The sequence below is a fragment of the Mustela putorius genome, unplaced genomic scaffold, assembly GCF_011764305.1.
Source record: "Mustela putorius furo isolate JIRA1106 unplaced genomic scaffold, ASM1176430v1.1 tig00000151_pilon_pilon_pilon, whole genome shotgun sequence".
Classification (NCBI taxonomy): Eukaryota; Metazoa; Chordata; class Mammalia; order Carnivora; family Mustelidae; genus Mustela; species Mustela putorius.
In genome coordinates, this window is record NW_025421296.1 from 15,309,886 (window position 1) to 15,333,108 (window position 23,223).

Sequence of the window (23,223 nt, forward strand, 5' to 3'; positions counted from 1 at the left end):
TCCATTATTAAATTCTATTCCAATATCTCCTGAGATATGGATATGGGTTAGGGCATTTGGGGAATGACAATTACTGTGTGACTTCTGTCTGTACGCCCATCTTAACCTAACTAACTGTTCACTGTTTCTTCTCTTGTCATTGCTTCTGAGTTTGGTGAATTGGGTGGGGCAGGAGAAAATGGGTATAAAGAGCTAAAATAGTAAGGACCAGGAAAAAAAAAATATCTACTCAGAAGTGTATAAATTCCAAAGTCATAAAAATATTTTGACTCCTGAGGACCCCTCGTTACCTTAATCCCTAATTGAAAAAATAGTAAAAATTAAACAAAAACCATACATTGCTAGGAAAACATGGTCAGATAATCTTATTTAATTTTGAGATGGGGCACTGGCCGTGGAATTGGACTCAGAGTGAGGCTGGTTGTAGCTGTTAACATTTTCTACACATTATTTGATTATTTGTGCTCATTTCCCACAGTCCCTAGAAATCAGTGGCATGGAGCTTTCCTGTTTTGCAGACTACTGTTTCGTCCTCTCTTCAAACATGTGCTCTTTGTTGAATATGTTTTCAGCTGTGCTGGGTAAATGAAGTGTAGCTGGTGATTTCCTAGTCACAGTTTCTCTCCTCACAGTGGGAAGAAGTGGTATGGCCAGGGCAGTGTTCAGGGAACCCACTCTGGTGCAGAACCGACCAGGTAGAAGGAAGGATAGAAATACTGTGGCCCTGGGCCTCAGAGTGCCATTGGCAACAGAGCCTGGGAATGTGCTTCTCTGTGATCTGCCTGGAGCACGGACATGGGCATGAATTTGAAAGGGAACAGGCAAATGGTTGGCTGAGCCAGGAACCACAGCAGCACCAAATGGAACTGTCATTTAGCAAGACTGCTGGTGGCCTGTAAGTGAAAGTAGACAAAGGGTTGCCATCCACAGGATCCAGTTAATCATGGCTCTCTTGCAGGCTGCTGCAGTCATACATCATTGTGCCATTCTTTTTGATGAATACATTCTCTACCTGGATTTCCTATGTGTTTAAAGACTTATTTCTGTGATTTTTCTCCTTAGCATTTGTAATCTCTAACTAAATAAAACAAGAAATGCAAAAAAACCGTGGGTCAGAAAGTATATACATGTAAATCTTTAAAAACGTGCATAAGTGACACGCTTTTGTATTTGCCCTTTCTCACTGAAATACTTTTAAAAATGTATTTGGATCCACAATTCATTAAAAGAAAGAAAGAAAGAAAAGAAAAGAAAAAGAAAAGCTCTCCCAAAGCATCATTGCCCTGTTGTGATTCAAAGTTACCTTTGTTTTTCAGGTTTTTGCATAACAACAGATTATCTAAAATCCCGGCTGGGAGCTTTTCTCATCTGGATTCATTAAAGAGACTGTAAGTGAAAGCAAGTGCACAGAAATAGAAACCTTACGATTTTCCCCCAAATAAATAAATCCTAAGCAATGATTTGCCTTTGTCTCCTTTGGCCCTGAAAGATCATTGCAATTCTAGCGTGTAAGGGAGAAAATGGTTTCGTTAACTGCAGAGTGATAGAGGACGCAGACAGTCGACTAAGCTTTCATGTATTCTCTCAGAAGTGACATTCAAAAGGAATATTGAAGATAGAAGTTTTCCTTGGTTCTCAGTAATTTCCTCGCTGGTCAAATCTAAAGACTCCCAAGACTTCTTTTCCTTTAACTTTTATTTAAAAAGAGATGTAAGAAGTTCCAAAGAAAGTCTAACTCCTCTGGCCAGGCCTCAGAAGTTTTCCCTTGTTGCAGGTATGGTTACTGATAGAGTTCATTTCTTCCTACACTAAAAAATTTGGAGTAAACATCCCAATCCTGTTTGAGCCTCCAACTGCCTCGCTTTTCTCTCTGCCTATGTGAATCACTCGCTTTTACCCTGATCTGTCTCTTCATCCCGTTCTCTGGGTAGACTTCTGCCTTATTGATGGATTTGGGATTATTGTTTTTTTTCCCTCAGTTAAGTCCCAGTTATCAGGTAAAAGTCACATGTCCTGCTTCCCAGAGCTATTTGGAGGGCACAGAGTGGAAAAATCACAAAAGTGTATCTCTCAGCTGTCTTGGAGGTCATGCTGTTGCTGGTGTCTTTCTGGTGTAATGTGTCCAGGTCCAGGTCAATGGGCGAGGAAATCAGAACACTGGGGCAAATAAATTTGTGTTTAATTGGTGCCTGGAAATAACGCTTGGAATCATTGTGTTTCAAGGATCATAATTAATCTGGAGGACCATTCACCTAGCCCAGTCCATTTTGTCAAGTGTATACTCTACTTTCATTGCAATTCTCATAGTAGACGCTGCTTTACTGTGTTTTCTCCTCAGGCTGTGCTCTTTGTGTCAGAACCACATCTGCTTGAAGATTCTCCTTTTCTGTCAAAATTTCCTCACTTCTCAGAACTGGTTGCACCACAGCCATTTGGATTAGCGCATCGATTCTTGTTTTGTTTTTATAAAAGACTTTATCTCTTAGAACAGTTTTAGGTTTGCAGAAAGTACTGAGACGTCCCACATACCCTTTCTTCCTAAAGAGCCTCTCCCTCCATCACCCTCCACTGGAGTGTTACATTTGTTAAAATTTATATCCCACAATCACTCAAAGTCCGTAATTTAACTTAGGGTTCACTCGTGTTTATTGTACTTGGCATGGGTTTAGATGAATGTATAAGAACATATATCATCACTATAATGTCACACGGACTATTTTCACTGCCTTTAAAGTCCTCTGTGTCCCACATATTCATCCTCTCCTCCCCTAACCTCTGGCACTAGACATTTTACCATCTCCATAGTTTGGTCTTGTCTCGAATATCATACTGTTGGAATCATACAGCAGGGAGCCTTTGCAGATTAACTTCTTTTATTTAGTCATAGGCATTTAAGATTCTCCCATGTCTTTTCATGGCTTACTAGCTAATTTCTTTTTAGTGCTGAATAATATTCCATTGTCTAGATGAACCAGTTTTTTTTATCCATTCACTACTGAAGGACATTTGTTGGCTTCCAAATTTTGGCAATTATAAATAAAGCTGCTTTAAACATCCATGTGTAGTTTTTTTGAGGGGACATTGTTTACACTTCCTTTGGGTAAATACCAAAGAGAATGATTGCTGGATGGCATGGTTAAAGTACGTTTCGTTTTATAAGAAATTGCCAGATTGTCTTTCAAAGTGGCCATACCATTTTTTAGCCCCAGCAGCAGTGAATGAGAGCTCTGTTGTTCCACACCCTCACCAGCATTTAGTGTCATCAATGTCCTGGATTTGGCCATTCTAACAAATGCATAGTGTTATCTCATTGTTGTTTTAACATTCTTGTTTTTAAGTCATATCTGGAAACTGAAAAATGTCAAGGAATTTTGTAACAGGTCATGGGATGCTTTATTTTAGTAGCAGTAGGAATATATATATATATATATATATATATATATATATATTTTGTTTTACTTGCTTCATTCTCTTTTGTTGAACTTATCACTTGTGGTTAGAGTCACTGTCTTTGTATACTTGCAATTATAATTCTTTAAATGTTTCTTTTCTATATACATTTCTTTTTATTTTTTTATTTTTTTTATTTTTTATAAACATATATTTTTATCCCCGGGGTACAGGTCTGTGAATCACCAGGTTTACACACTTCACAGCACTCACCAAAGCACATACCCTCCCCAATGTCCATAATACCACCCCCTTCTCCCAAACCCCCCCGGTATTTACCCTAAAGATACAAACGTAGTGATCCAAAGGGGCACGTGCACCCGAATGTTTATAGCAGCAATGTCCACAATAGCCAAACTATGGAAAGAACCTAGATGTCCATCAACAGATGAATGGATCAAGAAGATGTGGTATATATACATTTCTATCTCAGTATCATTCTTGACTTCTCAGGCTCTCAGAAAGTCTTGAAATGCTAAATCTCCTGTTTGTTTTTCTAATCCCTTTCTATTATACTTTTTTGTTAAATTTTAGTAGTAGCTTTTCTTTGTTGTTTTGTTCTAACTTCTTACGTTTTAATGAAACTGCATTAACTGCATTGCTGGAACACCCACAGAGAGATAAATACTCATAAAGAAGCAGAGGGAGACCCTTCTCACAGTGATGTGCCAGTATGCATATTATATGCATGTGCTATATATATTTCAAATGTTTTAAGCTAAATATAAGATAATGTTGTTAGTATGTTATGTTGATGAAGTGTCTCTTTTCATAGATGGTACACTGATCACTTACGGTCATGGTAAGCTGACATACAGATGATTTGAGCAAAGTTTTCCAGGGTCCATGAGATCTTGTTCAGTCTGAGATGGCGAGCACTTGTACCTAGTTATTCCAAATCCTCAAACCCATCACTGTCCAGGCTGTAATTTACACATGAATATCAGAATAAAGGAAAGTAACTGAGGGCTAGTAAATAAACTACATGTACCCCCAATAAACTCTATCTTCCACACTGAAATCTCTCAACTACTGGGAGAATGTCACTTCACAGGTAACACCTGGGAGTCTGAGAAACCTGTGTGAATCACATGTGCCCTGTCGCCCCAGGAGCTGTGTGTTACACCTGATAGGGGTATCCCATCTGAACCATATCATTTCTAACTCATGACAACCACATTCCTTCCAAGAGTACTGAAAAAATTAATGAAGTGATCTCTAAAAAGTGCTTTTGGATCTTTAAGTGAAAGGGATTATGCAAATACAAGTGACATATTACTCTATTTTCAAATAGAAAGATTTGAATTTGAATTTACCTTATGCTTTTCTTTCCCTTTGAAACTGCCCACCGAGCAGTGAATAGTCCAAGTGAGTAATTTGGGTGTTGTGATTCTTGACTGAATACTATCAAAAGACAGTTGTCTTTTATTTAGCACACTTGTTGTGACATCTGATTTAATAGTTAGTAAAATTTCAACAGTTGTAATTCTTCCCTGCATGCCTAGGCGTCTGGATTCCAATGCTCTAGTTTGTGACTGTGATTTAATGTGGCTGGGGGAACTTATGCAAGGCTATGCCCGAAATGGCCAAACTCAGGCTGCTGCTACATGTGAATATCCCAGAAGGCTCCAGGGACGCTCCATCGCTTCGTTAACAGTAGAGGAGTTCAACTGTGGTATGCACTTTTCTCTCTGTGTGTAAAATGGAAATGTCTTTTGTTTGCCCCCTTTCTATAAAGGTTTCTATATGATGTTGTATTTGGAAGAACATAATACCAGAAAATGTTATCAAGGGATTTAGTTAAAAGTATGGTCAAAGGCCTTGAAAAATGAAGTTTTTATCATCCATAAACAGAGCTGAGATGGTCCTGGAGCATCATTTAATCCAACTTTCAAATTTCAAAGGAGAAATATTAAGGGAAATTATTTTTCAACAAGGTCACAGGACACTCTGACCAGCATTAAAGTTTTCCCGTAAACCAGTATTACTTAAGTGTTAATAAATCAATAATTGAGGTTTTTTCAACTTCAGATCAAATGATTTTTAATATTCATAATAGTAAAGCAAACTCTGGATTTGGTAAGCATAGTTCTTATTCTGACCACTTTAATAATTCTACCAGACTTTAATTAAGGATCCAAGTATAGTTTCTTAGAAATTATTTGGTTCTCGGTGTGTTTGGGTGGCTCAGTTGGTTAGGCATCTGCACAGCTCAGGTCATGATTCCAGGGTCCTGAGATTGAGCCTTGTGTCCTGCTCCCTCCTCAGTGGGGAGTCTGCTTCTCCCTCTCTGCCTGCTGTTCCTTCACCTTGTGCTCTCTCTCTCTGTGTCAAATAAATGAACCAACTCTTCAAAAAAAAAAGAATTTATTCAGTTCTCCCTTCAGGCTTTTAATATAAATAAATATCTACTTGTGTATCTATCTAATCAATTTTATATATAGCTTTAAATATGAATAAATGAATATACATACATAGGCATGCATATGTGTGATAATTGGGCTCCTTGAAAATATACTAGGGCGATAGCTTATAGCAGAAATTGCTTTCTAATGCCCCATTCACTGGAAGCCAGTATAGTTTAATTCTATCCAGACTGAGAAGAAAAGTGATTTGTCTTTATTTATAAATAAATCTCAAATTTGTCCATAACATCCATCTTTACTATCAACTCAGAATTTGTGTCCTAGTCAAGTTTGCTGGGAATTTAGAGCGTCTTAACTGCTGTGCCAGCTTTCATTTTCTTCCCTCTCCAATCTATTATGTTTGGGGAGATCTTTTAAAACACAGATCTGATGATATAATTCTTCTGTGCTCTTTTTTAGCTTCCCATACCTTCAAATGAAACGCCACATCCTTAACAAGACCACACTTCCTATATGTTGTGGCCCTTGGCTACTCTGTAACCTTGATTCATTCTGCCTCCGAATCTGTCAATGATGTTTAGTCATTATGATGTTCTTTCAGTTCCTAGAAGTTCTTAAGCTTTTTTTCAACCAAGACTCTGTATACGTTATTTACTCTGCCTACAATATTCTTCTTGCCTCCCTTCTTTTAAGAGCCCTCTTCTTAAAGATTAGTTACTTGGAAAAGCTTTATTTAATTTTGCTCTCTACTCACCTTTTCCCTATCCCACACACTCTGAGTCAGGTCCCTTTTCATAATCTATCAAATCATCATTTATTTTTCTTAGCACTTATAGCAACATATTATCATACATGTTGTGTTTGTTTTACTTTCAGTTGCTTTAACAAAACTATAAGCTCATGAGTAGAGAGAATTTGTTTTGATCATTGTTTCATCACCTACTTAGCACTATGCCTGACACACTGTACTGTTGAATTCTTTTTTAAAATAAATATATGTAAATGAATCATACCATTTTTCTAAAAAGGATAAGGCCGGGATATTGGTTATATGGACTTTTGTTGTAGTGGTTAAGATTAATAGAGATAAATGTAACATTCTCCAGACATGTCAGATCTGGTTATTTATTAATGATTGGAAGTCTCAAATGACCCACTTAAAAAGAAAGAGCTTTATCATTTAGAAAGGTTTAAAAAATTATGTTAAATTTGTTGTAGAAAGGCAAAGTTCCCTTTTTTAAATTGTTCTCTATAATTTAAATTCAATAATATTGTCTGGTTCATTAAATATCAATCACTTATTGAAATTATTTAAATGTTTCCATGTTCATCACTAATTATTATCTGAGAATGGAAACACTAATTTATATTAATAAGTAAGGTTGTTCAACCAGGTTTGAGGTCTAGACATACAAATTCTTATAAATTGTATAAAGTGGGTAGTTAAATGCTAATTGTCTAGAGAAATGCCTGCAAAATTGCAAGCTCAACTGAAGTACTTAGCTTGAAATATTGACCCATAAACTCAAACTCCTTCCATAAATATGGCTGTATTGGACTACTAGAAATAAAAGCATAGGGAAATTTATTTAATTTGCCTCATTGGAAATTCCTTTATGCAGTAAATCTTTCAAACTTCTAAAGTTTTGTGAAATATATGTCTAACATCAAAACTGGTACATTACTGGGTAGATGCAGTATAATTTGTAAAACTTTAATGTAGAAGGAAATTAAAATTATCTGTAGTCCTTTGTCAATAATATTTTAGAATACTGTAATTTTGTGTCTTTATCAGACCTGTACCCCTGGGGATAAAAATATATGTTTATAAAAAATAAAAAATTAAAATTGGAAAAAAAAAAAAAAAAAAAAAAAAAAGTATACCAATAATTCTTCTGTTACAGAGAGTCCTCGAATTACTTTTGAGCCCCAAGATGTGGAGGTAACATCAGGGAATACTGTCTACTTTACTTGCCGGGCTGAAGGAAATCCTAAACCGAAGATTATTTGGATACATAACAAGTAAATACTGAGCATAGACATGTGTTAATTCCCAAATTATCAGTGTTTCTTGATATTTCATAAAAATGCCTTTTAACTGTCAGCTTTTGACTGGAAGTATCTGGAAGACTACTTAAAATGCCTTTTAGCTGTCATCTTTTGACTGGAAGAATCTGGAAGACTACTTAAAATTCTATATTTCCAGATATCAATGATTGTGAAATTGAGTAAAGGAATTTTGCATTATTTCTAGAAGGAGATATTGGGATAATAACTAGTATGTTTTAAAATCTGAACATAATTAGACATAACCTCACCTTAATTATTTTAGTTTCAAACTGGTATTTTACATTTGATGTTGCAAATTTGACATAGTAAGTCAGTAGAACATTACATAAGTGAATTGGGAATAAAAAATATTTCAAGACTATTTAAAATACTAGTCACTTACTTTATTCTTATTGCACAATTTGATAAAACATGGTTTCTATGAGTCTAAAACACTGAATATAAAGTTAAATAGTGATAACAAACTTACAAAAAGTTAAAATTTTAGAGTGGCAAAATAATGTGAAATAGATACATAGAATGAATCATATACTTAATACATTCAATGATAGTACTTGGACAATTATATTATCATTAATTGTATTATTGGTAACTAGCATGGTTTGCATGTGTCTTTTCCATGCCTCCACAAAATTTCATTGGTTGTTTTCTATCATGTGTGTAATCAACTCTAAATTTTTATGCTTTTATTTATAAATAAAATATATTTTATGCCTTTTTGTATATAATTTATATTCGTAATTGTAGTAAAAAAAAAAACCCCAGACATGTTTGTAAAATGTGCTGTTAATTCAAGCAAAAATCTAATAAGTATAGGTTAAAAATAGCTTGGAAAGAAGGCAATTATGAATGCTATTAAATCTGGAATCTGGCCCAGGAGAAAGACATCAGTTGATAGAAAACTTCAATTTATTTCCATCTGGTGATTATTCAAGGGTACTTGAGAAATAGAAATTGCTGCTTGTAATGCCTTCAAACTGCTTGCTCTGCCCTCTTACAGTTTAAATTCAGTCATTATGTGTTCAAGGTTACAACGGTACTGACTAGTATTCAGAAAGGAACAAATAAAAAATCATATTGCCTGATGTATGACATAAGAGTTTGAAATATGATGACTAAAGAAGCTAAGATGCATTTTAAAAGAAACAAAGAAATTGAAAAAAAAGGAATAAGATGAAGGAAAGGTGAACCTTAGATAGAAATTTCTGTTATAATATTAGCCATTTCGTATAGAAAAAAATAGAAATGAAAAGGAAGAATTCATACCAAAAAATGTTTAACATTAACACATCTTGCTGATTATTTCTCATCAAGGATTTTTTAATAAAAAGATAATATATATGCTGAAAGTATGTGAAATGTATAGTACAGCAGATAATTTGAAACAAACATCTGTTTAACATAAAGTAGGCCAAGAAAAGAAAATTCTACCAATTCATTAGAAGCTACCTAGGTGTTTCTTCCTTAACATTCTCCTGCTTTCCTCCCCTGAAGATAACCTCTATCCTGACTTTAGGGTCCATAGAACAGTGGGTTAAGAACTGATTAGACATAAGCAAATGTGGAATTAGAGAATTAGAGGGTATGTCTGTTGGAGTAAATTATCTGTCAGGGTAAGAAACATGGAAACTAATCCAAAGGTCCAGGACATCTCCACTAGGAATTCCAGAAACAGAAGTTAAGAAATAATGAGCTGGAGTCAATGTTTAGAGAAGTAACAATGAGAACTTTTCCAGAAATGAAAAAAAAAAATCATGAAATTTCAGATTAAGAATTGTACCGATTCCCAACTAGGACTTAAAAAAGAAATCCGTATCTGGTGAATGATGATCAGAACATTGAATGAGATAAAATCTTTCATTCCAAGATAATTTGCAGATTACCCTCAAGTGCACAGCAATTACACTGACAGTTGACTTTAAACACAGAAGGTAATGGCATGTATTTAGCTTGTTAAAGAGAAAGAATCTAGTTTCCTTCAGTTTTAGATTCAGCTAAATTATCTGAGAAGTACAATAAAGACACTTTCAAAGAGTTGAGCGTTACTTAGGGATATTTGCTAAAAGTATTATAAATAAGGAAGATATGCAAGAACCAAAGGTGAAAACAAAGTATTTTTAAACATGTTGATAAATAGGAATAAACTGAGATAGTTAAAGTATTCACCAACTCTAAAGGAAGGGAGAAGTAAAATGTTAGATGACACTAATAAAAATACTGTAAGGAGAGAGGACATAAATAAATAATTTCCCATGTCTCATTTTTGAACTATACAATGATATTGACTGGTTTTGAGACATTAAGAAGGCCTATTAAAAATTATGGCAAAATACTAAGATCAGGAAGAGAATACAACTTTTATACCAAGAGAAGGGAAAGTATGATTAAGGAAAATTGGACCAATGAACAAAAGGAAGGGAGAGATAGAATTGAGGTAAAGGAAAGGGAAAGGACAGAAAATGAACAAAATATCTCATCAGAAATAAGCTTAAATACATTAATAAACATGATGAATGTACAAATTTAAATAGCCTTTTGAAAGACATCATAGATTGAATTAAAAATTCAGCTGTGTGCTAAATATGTTTATTTAAAACATGATATGGGGAGATGGAAGCTAGATGGGTAAACATATAATACCATAGTTGTCTAAACAAAATAAAGGTGCTATGTGCAGATTAATATCAACCAAACTAAATTTGAAAAAAACTATAATTGCATATCATTAAATCATAAGTGATCAGCAACAATTCACCTGGAGATAAGATTCACAAATCTCTCTGTACTTAACAAAATAGCTGCTTAAAAATAAAACAAAATTAAGAGGATTACCAGGATTAATTGGCAGAAAGTCAGAAAGAATAAGAACAAAAATTAACAAGAACAACATAGGAAGGCTGGTTTTGTATGTAACACATATATCCACACATAAAAATCTAAGTTATACTATGGTTTCAAGTAACTATGGAATGTTTATCAAAATTGATCACATATAAAGAAATAAAAATCTCAACTCATAGTAAAGAACCAATTTCATAAAGACCCCTTTCTTTAAACATAATTTAATGAAATTAGAAATCAACCATTTGTTGATGTTTGGAGATCCTTTAGTCTTCTCAGGAGGAGAGTAAAGTAATTACACTACCTAGAAATAACTATCAAAATAAATTTTTAATGAGTGATTTAATTCAAAGAGGAGGGAAAGCATTCCTACTGAAGAAAGAATGAGTAAAGGCACAGGATGGAAATCAATTATGATAGAATTCTGGAAAGAGGGTAGATCATATTTGTTGGAATAAAGGTTTTACTTATGAGTGTAAGAGGAAAAGATTGCAAACAACTGGGCGGCTAATGACTTTAGCTTTTAATTTATAATCTTTAAGTACCAGTAGATGGTGATCAAGGTAGTCACACCACCAAAGAAGTTTCTTTACCAGCCATGCTTTTCTTAATGTTGAGGTTCTAGACTGTGGGAATTTTGGCCGTTTAAAAAAAAAAATTGAAACTGTGGCAAATATTAGTACAATATTTACAGTTGATTATAAACAAGACTTATAATTATCTTCTACTTATAGTTTTTCACTACATGCCTTCTTATGTGGTAGATATTTTAAATTTATGGGCATGGAAGTTAGTTTATTTATTTTTATATTTCTAGTGCCTAGATGTAGGGTCTAATTCTTAGAAAGCACTTAATAAATGTTTGCTGCAGTGAATTGTGTCTAATAAATCAAATATGTTTGTTGGCAAATTTTCAAGGGGGAAAAAGCTAAGTAAATTCTAGTTAAGCAAATCTTTGTGTTTTTTACATATGATTACTACATATTTTGTATCAAATTGACAATGTGATACGTATACTGAATCATAAAGACTTGCTTTGAATTTTTGAAGAAACATCATGACTCCTGCACAAACAACTTTTAACAGCATAGTGAAGAAGATCCGAAGAAAGGGGAGAATAACCGGAAAAAGAATGGTGCATTTTCCATTCATGGGTGTGATTGGCTGCTGTTGGTTTTAAATCATTTTAAATAATGAAAACTGGTGAATTCTATTGCATTGTCTAGCCAGAAGATAGATATCATGTACACATTTAGCAACTTTTGATATTTTAGGAGTCACTTTTAGGACAATTTTTTTTCTGCATTTGCTTTATTTCTCAGTGTGTAATGTCTGTATACAACTATTTTTCTCCTCCTCTTCCTGTTTCCCTCCTTTTTCTTTTGTCTGAATTCTCCATCCATATGGAGGCTGAGACAAGTGCCTTGTTGTTACTAGTCTGTCTTTTTATAAGACTCTACCTTGAAGGAAGGCGCTGTCCCTGTCTTATTATTCCACGGGATTGGGAAGAGTTAAATTATAGTTTATTATAAAAGGATATAATTGAGGAACAGCCAGATGGAAGAGATACATAGGGCAAGGTACGTGGGAAGAGGTACAGAGTTTCTGTGCTCTCTGAGTGTGACACTGCCTAGATCTCCACGTGTTTACCAGCTCAGAGGCTCCTAGAACAAACTTAAAGGAAATTAAATCATCTTTGGAAAAGGCGCAATTCCATTATTGCTGGCGTGCTACTTTGCAAGTAGACCTAATTGGGTTCAAGGTTAGGTGATTTTAGAATTGTGTTTAAAATAATTAGTTTAATACTTAATAAGAGTTTTGAATTTGTGCACTTTAAAAAAATATGTTTTCTGATGTTCACTGCATGTTACTGGCACTGAGTAGTTGTGGCAGTCTGTACGTACAGGAATATTCAGCATCTAGCTTCCTATACTCTGCATTGCTGGCCTTTCAAAGGCAATGCTTTATTTCCTAAAACTAATCTCTTCAAAAATAGTTACTTGAAGTTCTCATTGACTAACCGGTAGTTCTTAAAATTAGGCTTTTCAGTGGGTGAAAAAGAAAAGATTTCATCTATCTGTCCTGCCTTCTTTTCTGCTCCATTCTGAAAGAATGGATGTGAAATATGGCCATTATGTTCCTCTTTATCCTTTGTGATGTAAATTGCTGAATAAGTATGGTTTCTCCATCTCTTTAATTTAACCTGCTTTACTTTTTACATACATGAAAATAAGAGGAGTTATTATTCGTCAGTGTTGGCACATTTTTAAATTAATAGACAAATGTTTACTTGGAAGCCATTGGATTTTAGAACAAATTAAAAAAGAAAGAAATGAAATCCTCTCAATGGACTTTTCCCTCTCTTAAGAGTGTTATTGATGGGAGACAATATATTAAGTGTTTAACAAATGCCTATTGAGTGATGAATGTGTGTTAGGGGGAAATTTATTATGTTTAATATTGTTATAGTACTAAGAATACTCATGTGAACGTCTATATTCCTCCTCACACATGATTATTCAATATTTCTAAAGGGGGAAAAATACCCTGGTGAGACAAAAAAAAATTCTGTTGAAACTTCTGACATATGTTTATGTGTCAGTAGCTTTGCATTTACTTCTAAAGATAACCCAAAAAGCTCATTACTGTTGCCTGAGCTTTTCTTTCACAGTAGTGAAGACTACTGTGCTCAATGGGTACTCTACTTCTATTGATAAAAAGTATTTTTCTAGTATCTCCAGAATGGTCCAGTTCAGTTATGAGGGCCTAACCTCCAACAACTGGGTAAATGGATGTGCTTATTTAATGCCATGTCGTGTAATCATCCTCAGCTTTGAGCTATGTTGCCTTGAATATGAATATTTTACTACTCTTCAACAAAATATAAGTGCATATTAAATGACTTGCAGAAAAGAGGTACAAAGCTTACATATCACCATCTGATGATTCTACTTTTTTTTAAAAAAGATTTTATTTATTTATTTGACAGATCACAAGTAGGCAGAGAGACAGGCAGAAAGAGAGAGAGGGGCAAGCAGACTCCTTGCTGAGCAGAGAGCCCAATGCAGGGCTTGATCCCAGGACCCTGAGATCATGACCTGAGCTGAAGGCAGAGGCTTAACCCACTGAGCCACCCAGGTGCCCCAATTCCACTTTTTTAAAAATAGGAATTCAGAGGTATAACAATGTGCTGAGGTATCTTTCATATTAGAGAGATGGCTTCAGTGTTTAAATTCATGCTGCCTTGGAAAGTAGGACATTTAAACCTCCTTCCTTTCTATCATGTCTTGACTTGAAACCTGTGTTTAGTATACAATCTCAGAAATAGGAAGGGACAATTAGGATTTAAATTAAAATGATCTGAATTATTAAGACAATTTAAAAAGTCAACATGTTGATATACATGAAACATATTTATAAGGTCTTATATTTTCATTTTTGGTTAGGTGTTTTCAATATGATTGGAGTTAAATAATATGTATATAAAATGTGTATTTCTAGCCACTCATTGGATTTGGAAGATGATTCTCGATTTAACTTGTTTGATGATGGGACACTCATGATCCGAAACACTCGTGAGTCAGACCAAGGTGAATATCAGTGTATGGCCAGAAACTCAGCTGGAGAGGTCAAGACACAGAATGCCATGCTCAGATACTCCAGTCCTCCAGGTACAACTTTTTCCCCCCATAACTGAACTTAATGTAAATGCAACAGTTCTCCATCAGTTATTTGTACTAGAAAATGGCTTTATCTTGCTTCTTTAAGGAATGGAATGCTTTAAAGTGAAACAGTTGTCATTGTCCATCAGTTTCTAATCTTTTATAGAAACTTGATTTTTTTTCCTCTTGAACTTTATTTAATTTCCTGCCTTAGTTCTGTCATTTTCTAGTCACACTAGATGCTGTCTCAAGGCTGCCATTGTTCTTTTGATTATCCATCCAGCTTCTCCAGAAGATGACCCAGCATCCTCAAAGAAAATCAGTGGTAGCTAGGCAAGACCATCATCCTTTCTAACAAATCATTGAATTATTCATTCATAATTAATTCACTTAGCAGATACTTATTGAATGCCCACTGAGCTAGATGTTGAAGACTGTATAGTTAACAACCTATGCTCCTTTAACTTTCCAGGAGCTTTACTTTGCCATTAGTGGCTTATATAAACCAGACACAAGAGCTGTGAAAATTTTAAAATTTTATGATGGGTAAGGAAAGGGGATAGAAGCAGAAAGGATAGATGTGTGCTGGTAAATATTTGTTTGTTTATTTATATATATTTTTAAATATTTATTTATTTATTATAGGAAAAGAGAGCATACCTGTGCACAGGGTTGAGGTGGCAGAGGAAGGGGGAGAGTGAGAAAGAATCTCAGGTCGACTCTCCACTGAGCATAGAGCCCAACGTGGGGACTTGATCTCATGACCCTGAAATCATGACCTGACACGAAATCAAGAGTTGGACACTTAACCATCTGAGCCAACCCAGATGCCCCACTGGTAAATGTTTAGAAACTGGCTCTGGGGGTGAGGGCAAAGCCCCAACTTGCAGTTTTGCCAAAGATTAACTTGACATCACTGAATTTGGAGTTGGGAAGAGATGTGTAGGAGCACACCATTGAATAGTATTTCTACCATGCAGACACAATAGATGTAAATAATTTCCAGACTCTAGATCATATTAAAATGCAAAATAACTTGAAGTGGTAAATGTCAGAATTTATCATTGGTGAGATTTACTAGATTAATTAGACTTATTTAGTTATACGCTTATGTAATTTAATGTATAATAATGGCAATGCTTAACAGTCAGCTTGAAAAATTCCAAAAATTTGATAACTGACTTTCCAAAGCCAGCTACAACACCTCTAACAGTAGGAGCACTTGGATCAGACTTGGAGTTCTTTGTTCATTCAAAGAAGGATTTTCCAGGGCCAGTGACATCTAAGCTGAAAGCAAGAAGTAGAAAACAGCCAGATAAATAGGATCAAAATCTTGTCTTAGTAGAAAAGGCAATAAAGGTAGACAAAGCAGCACACATTCAAGATGTAGGAAGTTCTGGATATCTGGAGGATACAGGTGAAGGGTTGGGAGTTATGTGAGATTTGGGGAACTGTAAGGCAGTGTCAAATCATTCATGACTGTACTCTAAGTGTTTCCAAATTAGGTTTTTCTGTTATAAATATCTCCCAGGCAGCAGTTTGGAGGACACAGAGAAGGACAGAGTAGGGTGAGCAGGTCACAGGCTGTGGTGACAATGAAGAGGAGAGTAGTGACACAGGCAGTGACAGAGGGCGTAGAGAAAGCAGCCCTGAATGAAGAGTTATGCTGGCAAAAATAATGCATTTGAGTCTGAGATTGATTAAATCTGAAAATTCCTTACAGAGTTTGTCCATAATTTGTGACTGGAAAACCCACTAGCTTTTTCCAAAGTGTCATTCACTTTGTCTTCCATGTCAAGCCTGACACTGCACACTGGAGTTTTCCTACTTTGACTTCTGGACACCATTTCCTCCTGATCCTTTCCAAAGGTTCTCTCCTTCTGTGTTATTCCTCATGCCCTCCCCACCTGCTCTTCGTCCAGTTTGCCTGCCCTAACCACATTGCTTCCTCTTCCGTAGAGATTGACATGAGTTTTAAAGCAATTCCTGAATATACAACTTGAATAATTATTGTATGTTTCAAAGATTTTATTGCTGGTATCTTTCCTGAGATTTCATCTCATTACTACCTTATTGCTCACTTTCACATGTAAGTTTTGACATCCCTCAAGCACATTTGCCTGCATTTCATCTTATGTTTGCCATCACTGTTGATATCGTTAGTATCTTCCCAAACTTCAGATTCAGCCTCCACTGCTTCTTGTCTTCATCAAATCTCTATAAATTTGGTTGCAAGATGCATCAGATTGTCTTCCTTTTCATTTCCAATGCCATTGATTCACTTCAAAAATTTTCATACCTCAATTATTATAATAAATAGTTCTTTCCATTTTTCTATAGTACTTTACGCCTTCCTGTAATATATTGATTTCCAAGGTATGTCGTAGCTTTTCAGAGTATGTGTTTGTCTTCTGTCCTTGTAGCTACAGCATAATCTTACAAGGAAAGGAGTGTCTTGTGCGTCTTTGTATCTTTCCAACATCCAGCATATTATCTAGCTTAAGACATTCAATATTGTTTAAAATAAATCTTGATTGTTGAATTAGATTAAATAAACTTATCTCTACTCTTAATGGTATATTCATCTCAGAAATTAAGGAGCCTCCAGAATTAGACCCAATAATTGAGACTGTTAAACACCCTCATAAGTCTTTAATTTCTGCTTGAGGTTTCCAGAAAAGATGAAACTCTTAGGAATCAATAAGTGGAACACCCCCTATGGAAGTCTAAAATTTGGATTTACAAGGATCCCTAGTGGGTCAATTTGTATTATATTTGTCTGAATGTGACAGAAAACTTGATGAGAAATGGCGTAAACACAGTGTGTGTGTGTGCATGCGTGTGCACACGCGAGTGCACAAAAGCGGTTTATTCATATGCCACAAGCAGCGCAGGAGTGTGGACAGAGCTGCCATATTGGCCCAGTGCTCCAGTGATATCTTTCTATTCTTCAGTCCTTTGCATAGAGACCTTTTCTCCCCTTCATAATTGTCACATTGTGGTCCCAAGTTGGCTCTTGTAACCTAAACACATGCCTGGATGCCAGCTTGCAAACAAGAGGAAAAGCAATGACTAGTTAGATTGCTCTTTTATCTGGGAAGGAAACTCTTCCAGGAATGCATGCCTACGTCTCATTGGCAGAACTGTGTCACATGGATGGATACCCTTGACTGCGAGAGAGTCTGAGAAGGGGATATTTTTCAGTGGGAACACTTGAACAGTTAGTCCCTAGAATAAAAAATCGGTGGGCACTAGCAGTGTCTATGATCCATAATGGCATCAAGAGAATCAGTCCTCAAAAAAACTGCACATTGATATCAAATCTAGATTTAAGACCCAGATGTTTTAGATTTAACTATTTGAGAATTTAATGTATGTATATAATATTTAGTAAAAATGCATTTTGAAACTGATGAAAATTTAAAAATCACAATGTAGAATAAATAAACCTTCTTAATTTCAAAGTGGTTATTTTGTTTTGTTTTTCTCTTTCTTTTAGCCAAGCCTAGTTTTATAATTCAGCCTCAGGACACAGAGGTTTTAATTGGCACCAGCACAACTTTGGAATGTATGGCCACAGGCCACCCACACCCCCATGTCACTTGGACTAGGGGCAGCGGAGAGGCCCTGGATCGATCCAGGCACCTGACTACTTCTGGAGGACTATACTTACAGAATGTCACCCTGCAGGATCACGGTCAATTTACCTGTCACGCCGACAATAATCAAGGCTCTGTTCAAGCTACAGCAAACATAATTGTACAAGGTATGGGAGCAGGGGGTCATGATTGAAATGTTCACAATGCCACATTCAGAAAATCATTTTTCAACTTAAAACAGTAATGTCATATAAATCAGTGAAAAGATTTTTGTATTTACCATTTATTTTTGACATAATAGAATTTTCAAAACTAATCTACTTCATATTAAAACTTTTTTTTCCACTTCAGTCTTTATCCAAACGCTATAATCAACCATTTAGCAACAAAAGAGATGAAGTCATTTGGCAGCAAACTGTCAAAAGATATTTGTGCTTCAGGATACATCACAGATATGAAAGTGAAAATGCTATGCCCTATGTTCATATTCCCTTACCAAGCTGTCTACTAACATAGTTTAGGACTATGCTGATGGCTCTTACAGGCCCAGGCTGTTTAACAAAGCAGGAATAAAACTATTCTGAACACCGGAAGTAATTTATATGCTTGGGCCTGTAATCCTATTGTAAAGAACTCATGTTTCTCTGCTACGCTTTTGTTCTGAACTGGGCTGCCCCTCCCTTCCTGTTGTGGTTGTGTGTGTGGGTTTAGGTGTGTGTGCACTAAAGACTTCTTGCACCAAACTTATTGGAGCGATGCCAAAAGACCTGCTGTACCCTAACCCTTTTGTCATCAGCTGACAAGAGTACAATAATTTACAATGATACATTTTTTTTTTTTTTTTTTTTTTTTTTTAATTTTTTATTTTTTATAAACATATATTTTTATCCCCAGGGGTACAGGTCTGTGAATCACCAGGTTTACACACTTCACAGCACTCACCAAATCACATACCCTCCCCAATGTCCATAATCCCACCCCCTTCTCCCAAACCCCCTCCCCCCGGCAACCCTCAGTTTGTTGTGAGATTAAGAGTCACTTATGGTTTGTCAAGGGCTTCCTAGAGCCACGAACATTATAATTTACTTAGGAAGCTATTTTATTTTATTTTATTATTTTATATTTATTATTATTATTGTTTTGTTGTTGTTATGTTAGTCACCATACATAATATTAGTCACTATTGGTTTTTGATGTAGTGTTCCATGATTCATTGTTGGCACATAACATCCTGTGCTCCATGCAATCTGCCCTCCTTAAAACCCATCACCAGGTTCACCCATTCCCCTACCTCCCTCCTTTCTAAAACCCTCAGTTTGTTTCCCAGAGTCCATAGTCTCTCATGATTTGTCTCCTACTCTGATTTCCCCCCTTCATTTTTTCCTTTCTTCTAATGTCCTCCATGCCATTCTTTATGTTCCACAAACAAGTGAAAACATATGATGATTGACTTTCTCTGCTTGACTTATTTCACTTAGTGTAATCTCCTCTGCTTCCATCCATGTTAATGCAAATGTTGGGTAGTCAGCCTTTCTGATGGCTGAGTAATATTCCATTGTGTATATGGACCATATCTTCTTTATCCATTTGTCTGTTGAGGGGCATCTCAGCTCTTTCCACAGTTTGGCTATTTTGGACATTTCTGCTACGAACATTGTGGTGCATATGGCCTTTCTTTTCACTATATCTGTATCTTTGGGTAAATACCCAGTAGTGCAATTGCTGGCTCATAGGGTAGTTCTATTTTTGTTTGAGGAAGTGTTTTCCAAAGTGGCTACACAACCTGCATTCCCACCAACAGTGTAAGAGGGTTCCCCTTTCTCCACATCCTCTCCAACATTTGTGGTTTCTTCCTTGTCAAGTTTTTGGCATGTGGTTTTGATTTGAATTTTCCTAATGGTTAATGATGATGAACATTTTTATGTCTGTTAGCCATTTGTATGTCTTCTTTGGAAAAGTGTCATGTTTATGTCTTCTGCTCATGTTTTCACTTGATTTTTTTGAGGGGAGTGTTGAGTTTGAGGTGTACTTTATAGATCTTGGATATCAGCCCTTTGTCTGTAGTGTCATTTGTGAATATCTTCTCCCATTCCTTGGGTTGCCTCTTTGTGGACTGTTTCCTTTGCTATGCAGAAGCTTTTTATCTTGATGGAATCCCAAATTTCATTTTCACTTTTATTTCATTTGCCTTTGGAGACTTGTATAGCAAGAAGTTGCTGTGGCCCATGTGAAAGAGGTTACTGTCTATCTTCTCCTGTAGGATTTTGATAGATTTCTGTCTCAGATTGAGGTCTTTCATCCCTTTTGAGTTTATCTTTGTGTATGGTGTTAAGAGAACGGTCAGGTTTCATTTCTCTATACATAGCTGTTCAATTTTTCCAGCACCATTTATTGAAGAGACTGTCTCTTTTACACTGGATATTTTTTCCTGCTTTGACGAAGATTATTTGACCAGAACATTGAGGGTCCATATCTGGGCTCTCTACTCTGTTCCACTGATCTTTGTGTCTGTTTTTGTGCCAGTACCATATTGTCTTGGTGATCACAGCTTTGTGATATAGCTTGAAATCAGGCAACATGATGCCCCCAGCTTTGTTTTTTTTTTTTTTTTTTTCAACTTTTCCTCGTTGATTTGGGGTCTTTTCTGGTTCCATACAAATTTTAGGATTATTTGTTCCAGAGCTTTGAAAAGTACCATTGGTATTTTGATTGGGATAGTGTTGGAAGTATAGATTGCTCTGGGCAGCATAGACATTTTGACAATGTTTATTTTTCCAATCCAAGAGCATGGAATGTACTTCCATCTTTTTGTGTTTTCTTCAATTTCTCTCATGAGTGTTTTATGGTTTCTAGAGTATAGATCCTTTACCTCTTTGGCTAGGTATACCAAGGTATCTTAAGTTTTTTAGGCGCTATTATAAATGCAATCCATTCTCTAATTTCTCTTTTTAGAGTTTCATTGTTAATGTACAAGAAAACAAGTGATTTCTGTGCATTGATTTTTGTATTCTGCCACACTACTGTATTGTTGTATGAATTCTAGTAATTTGGGGATGGAGTCTTTTGGATTTTTCACATAAAGTATCATTCATCCATGAAGAAAGAGAGTTTGACTTCTTTGTCATTTTGGATACTTTTAATTTCTTTTTGTTGTCTGATATTTGTTGCTAGGACTTCTAATGCTATGTTGAATGATAGTGGCGAGAAGGGGCATCCTTGTCATGTTCCTGATCTTAAGGGAAAGGCTCTCAGCTTTTCCCATTGAGGATGATATTCACTATATTTTTTTCATAGATGTCTTTTATGAAATTGAGGAATGTTCCCTCTATCCCTATACTCTGAAGAGTTTTAATCAGGAAAGGATGCTGTATTTTATCGAATCCGTTTTCTGCATCAATTGAGAGGACCACGTGGTTTCTTGTTCCTCTTATTTATGTGTTCTATCACATAGAATGATTTGCAAATGTTGAACCACCTTTGTATCCCAGAGATAAATCCCACCTTTTCACAGTGGATAGTCCTTTAATGTACTGTTGAATTCTATCAGCTAGGATCTTGTTGAGAAATTTGGCATTATATTCATCAGGGATATTGGTCTGTAATTCTCCTTTTTGATGGGGTGTTTGCCTGGTTTTTAGGATCAAGGTAATGCTGGCCTCATAGAGAGTCTGGAAGTTTTCCTTCTGTTTCTATTTTGTGAAATAGCTTCAGGAGAATAGGTATTATTTCTTTGGATGTTTAGTAGAATTCCCCCAGGGAATCCATCAGGCCACAGACTCATTTTTTTGCGAGGTTTTTAATCACTGCTTCAATCTCATTACTGGTTATTGGCAGGAGAGCCCATTGTCTCTGGGTCTTTTCTTTGTTCGGAGTTCCTCCTCTTAGTCATTCTGTTGAGTTGTGGTTGAGAGGGTATATAGCCAAAAAAATACCAACCACTATTCAGGCAAGGTGCACCCTCTCAACTGATGATCCTCTGCCCCAGTAGATATCCAGAACTGAATAATCTTACATCTCAGGCTGATTTTATGGGTGTTCAGAGAAGCTTAGTAGATTTCTAACTAAATTTAGGGGACCAGTTAAAAAGGAGTCCCCCATTCCTCTGCCAACATGGTGGAATTACCAAAAGTTATATTATTTTATGTATTTTCTAAAATTTTTGTTTTCTTAGGATTTTCATTTATTTATTTGAGAGAGAGAGAGAGAGAGAGAGAGAAGGAATAAGCTGGGGAGAGGGACAAAGAAAGAATGGGAGAAGCAGCTCCCTGCTTAGTAAGAAGCTCAATGCAGGACTCCATCTCAAGACCCTGGGATCATGACCTGAGCTGAAGGCAGATGCTTAAACAACTGAGCCACCCAGGGGCTCCACGGCAGCAGTTTTGAAACATGCAGTTGGGGAGACTTTGGGGCTGAGTGTTGGCTTCTGGAGAGCAGAAGAATTGGCCCACTGGAAGTCACAATACTTCATCCATCCTGGATTTTCATTATTCAGTAAATGTTTTTCAAATTGCTTCTGCTTAACATCAACTCTTTAAGTAGCAATAGATCAATAATTCATTGTTTCTATTCATACGTCTGAGGAAAAAAATTGTGTTTCCCCTAGAAATGTTAATACCATGAAAAACATTTTCTATATGCTAAAAAGGTATAGAAATGATTTTTTTCTTGATGTCTTCGATAACTCCTGGGGGAAATTACTTTTAAAAAACCAAAGTATTGTTTTTAGACTTTCCATGTGTTAGGATTGAAAAATGCTTACAAAGAAATAGCATTTGGGGTCTTTTTTGCTTGCATTTTTTATATTAATATTTGGTGTTTAGAAGCAGAATGCCTAATTTCACTCTGGCAGGCTCCTTTATTTCATACCATTCTAATCTTTTGTGTCTCAGCTTCTTGTGTTTAGCTTTTACTTCTTCTATTTTTTCATCTGTATCAGTTCAAGTCTAACCAAACTCTGACATATATGGTGCTGTTCATTTCTCATACCACAATACACTAACGATTTCTTTTTACCAAGCAGTTTGCACTGAAATTGCCATCTGCTTATCTTTTGTCCTTTGCAACTGTATAGTTGGGTTACTTGTAGGTCTATGTGTTGAGATTTTTAATTGGTCTTGAAATGGTCCATTAATCATTTGATACATTTATAAAAGAGGCTCCTTTCATTTGCCTAATGCATAGACTAAATAGTTTAAGATGTACCTTTTCTGTGTTTTCTTAACAGATGTTCCATCA

The 23,223-nt window shown here is 35.7% G+C and overlaps 1 protein-coding gene across 2 annotated transcripts in view; it reads left to right on the forward strand.

The window, feature by feature from the left end:
* The window catches only part of PXDNL (peroxidasin like), a 522,967-nt gene that overhangs the window by 338,436 nt on the left and 161,308 nt on the right, over positions 1–23,223 (forward strand). The window contains exons 6-10 of one of the 2 annotated variants that reach the window (XM_045075802.1): positions 1,317–1,388; positions 4,956–5,125; positions 7,721–7,838; positions 14,229–14,398; positions 17,889–18,155. In XM_045075802.1, the coding sequence (XP_044931737.1) occupies positions 1,317–1,388; positions 4,956–5,125; positions 7,721–7,838; positions 14,229–14,398; positions 17,889–18,155 (797 nt within the window). Of the gene's footprint in view, positions 1–1,316; positions 1,389–4,955; positions 5,126–7,720; positions 7,839–14,228; positions 14,399–17,888; positions 18,156–23,223 lie in introns of those variants that run through there. The other variant, XM_013048441.2, reaches the window with a different exon arrangement.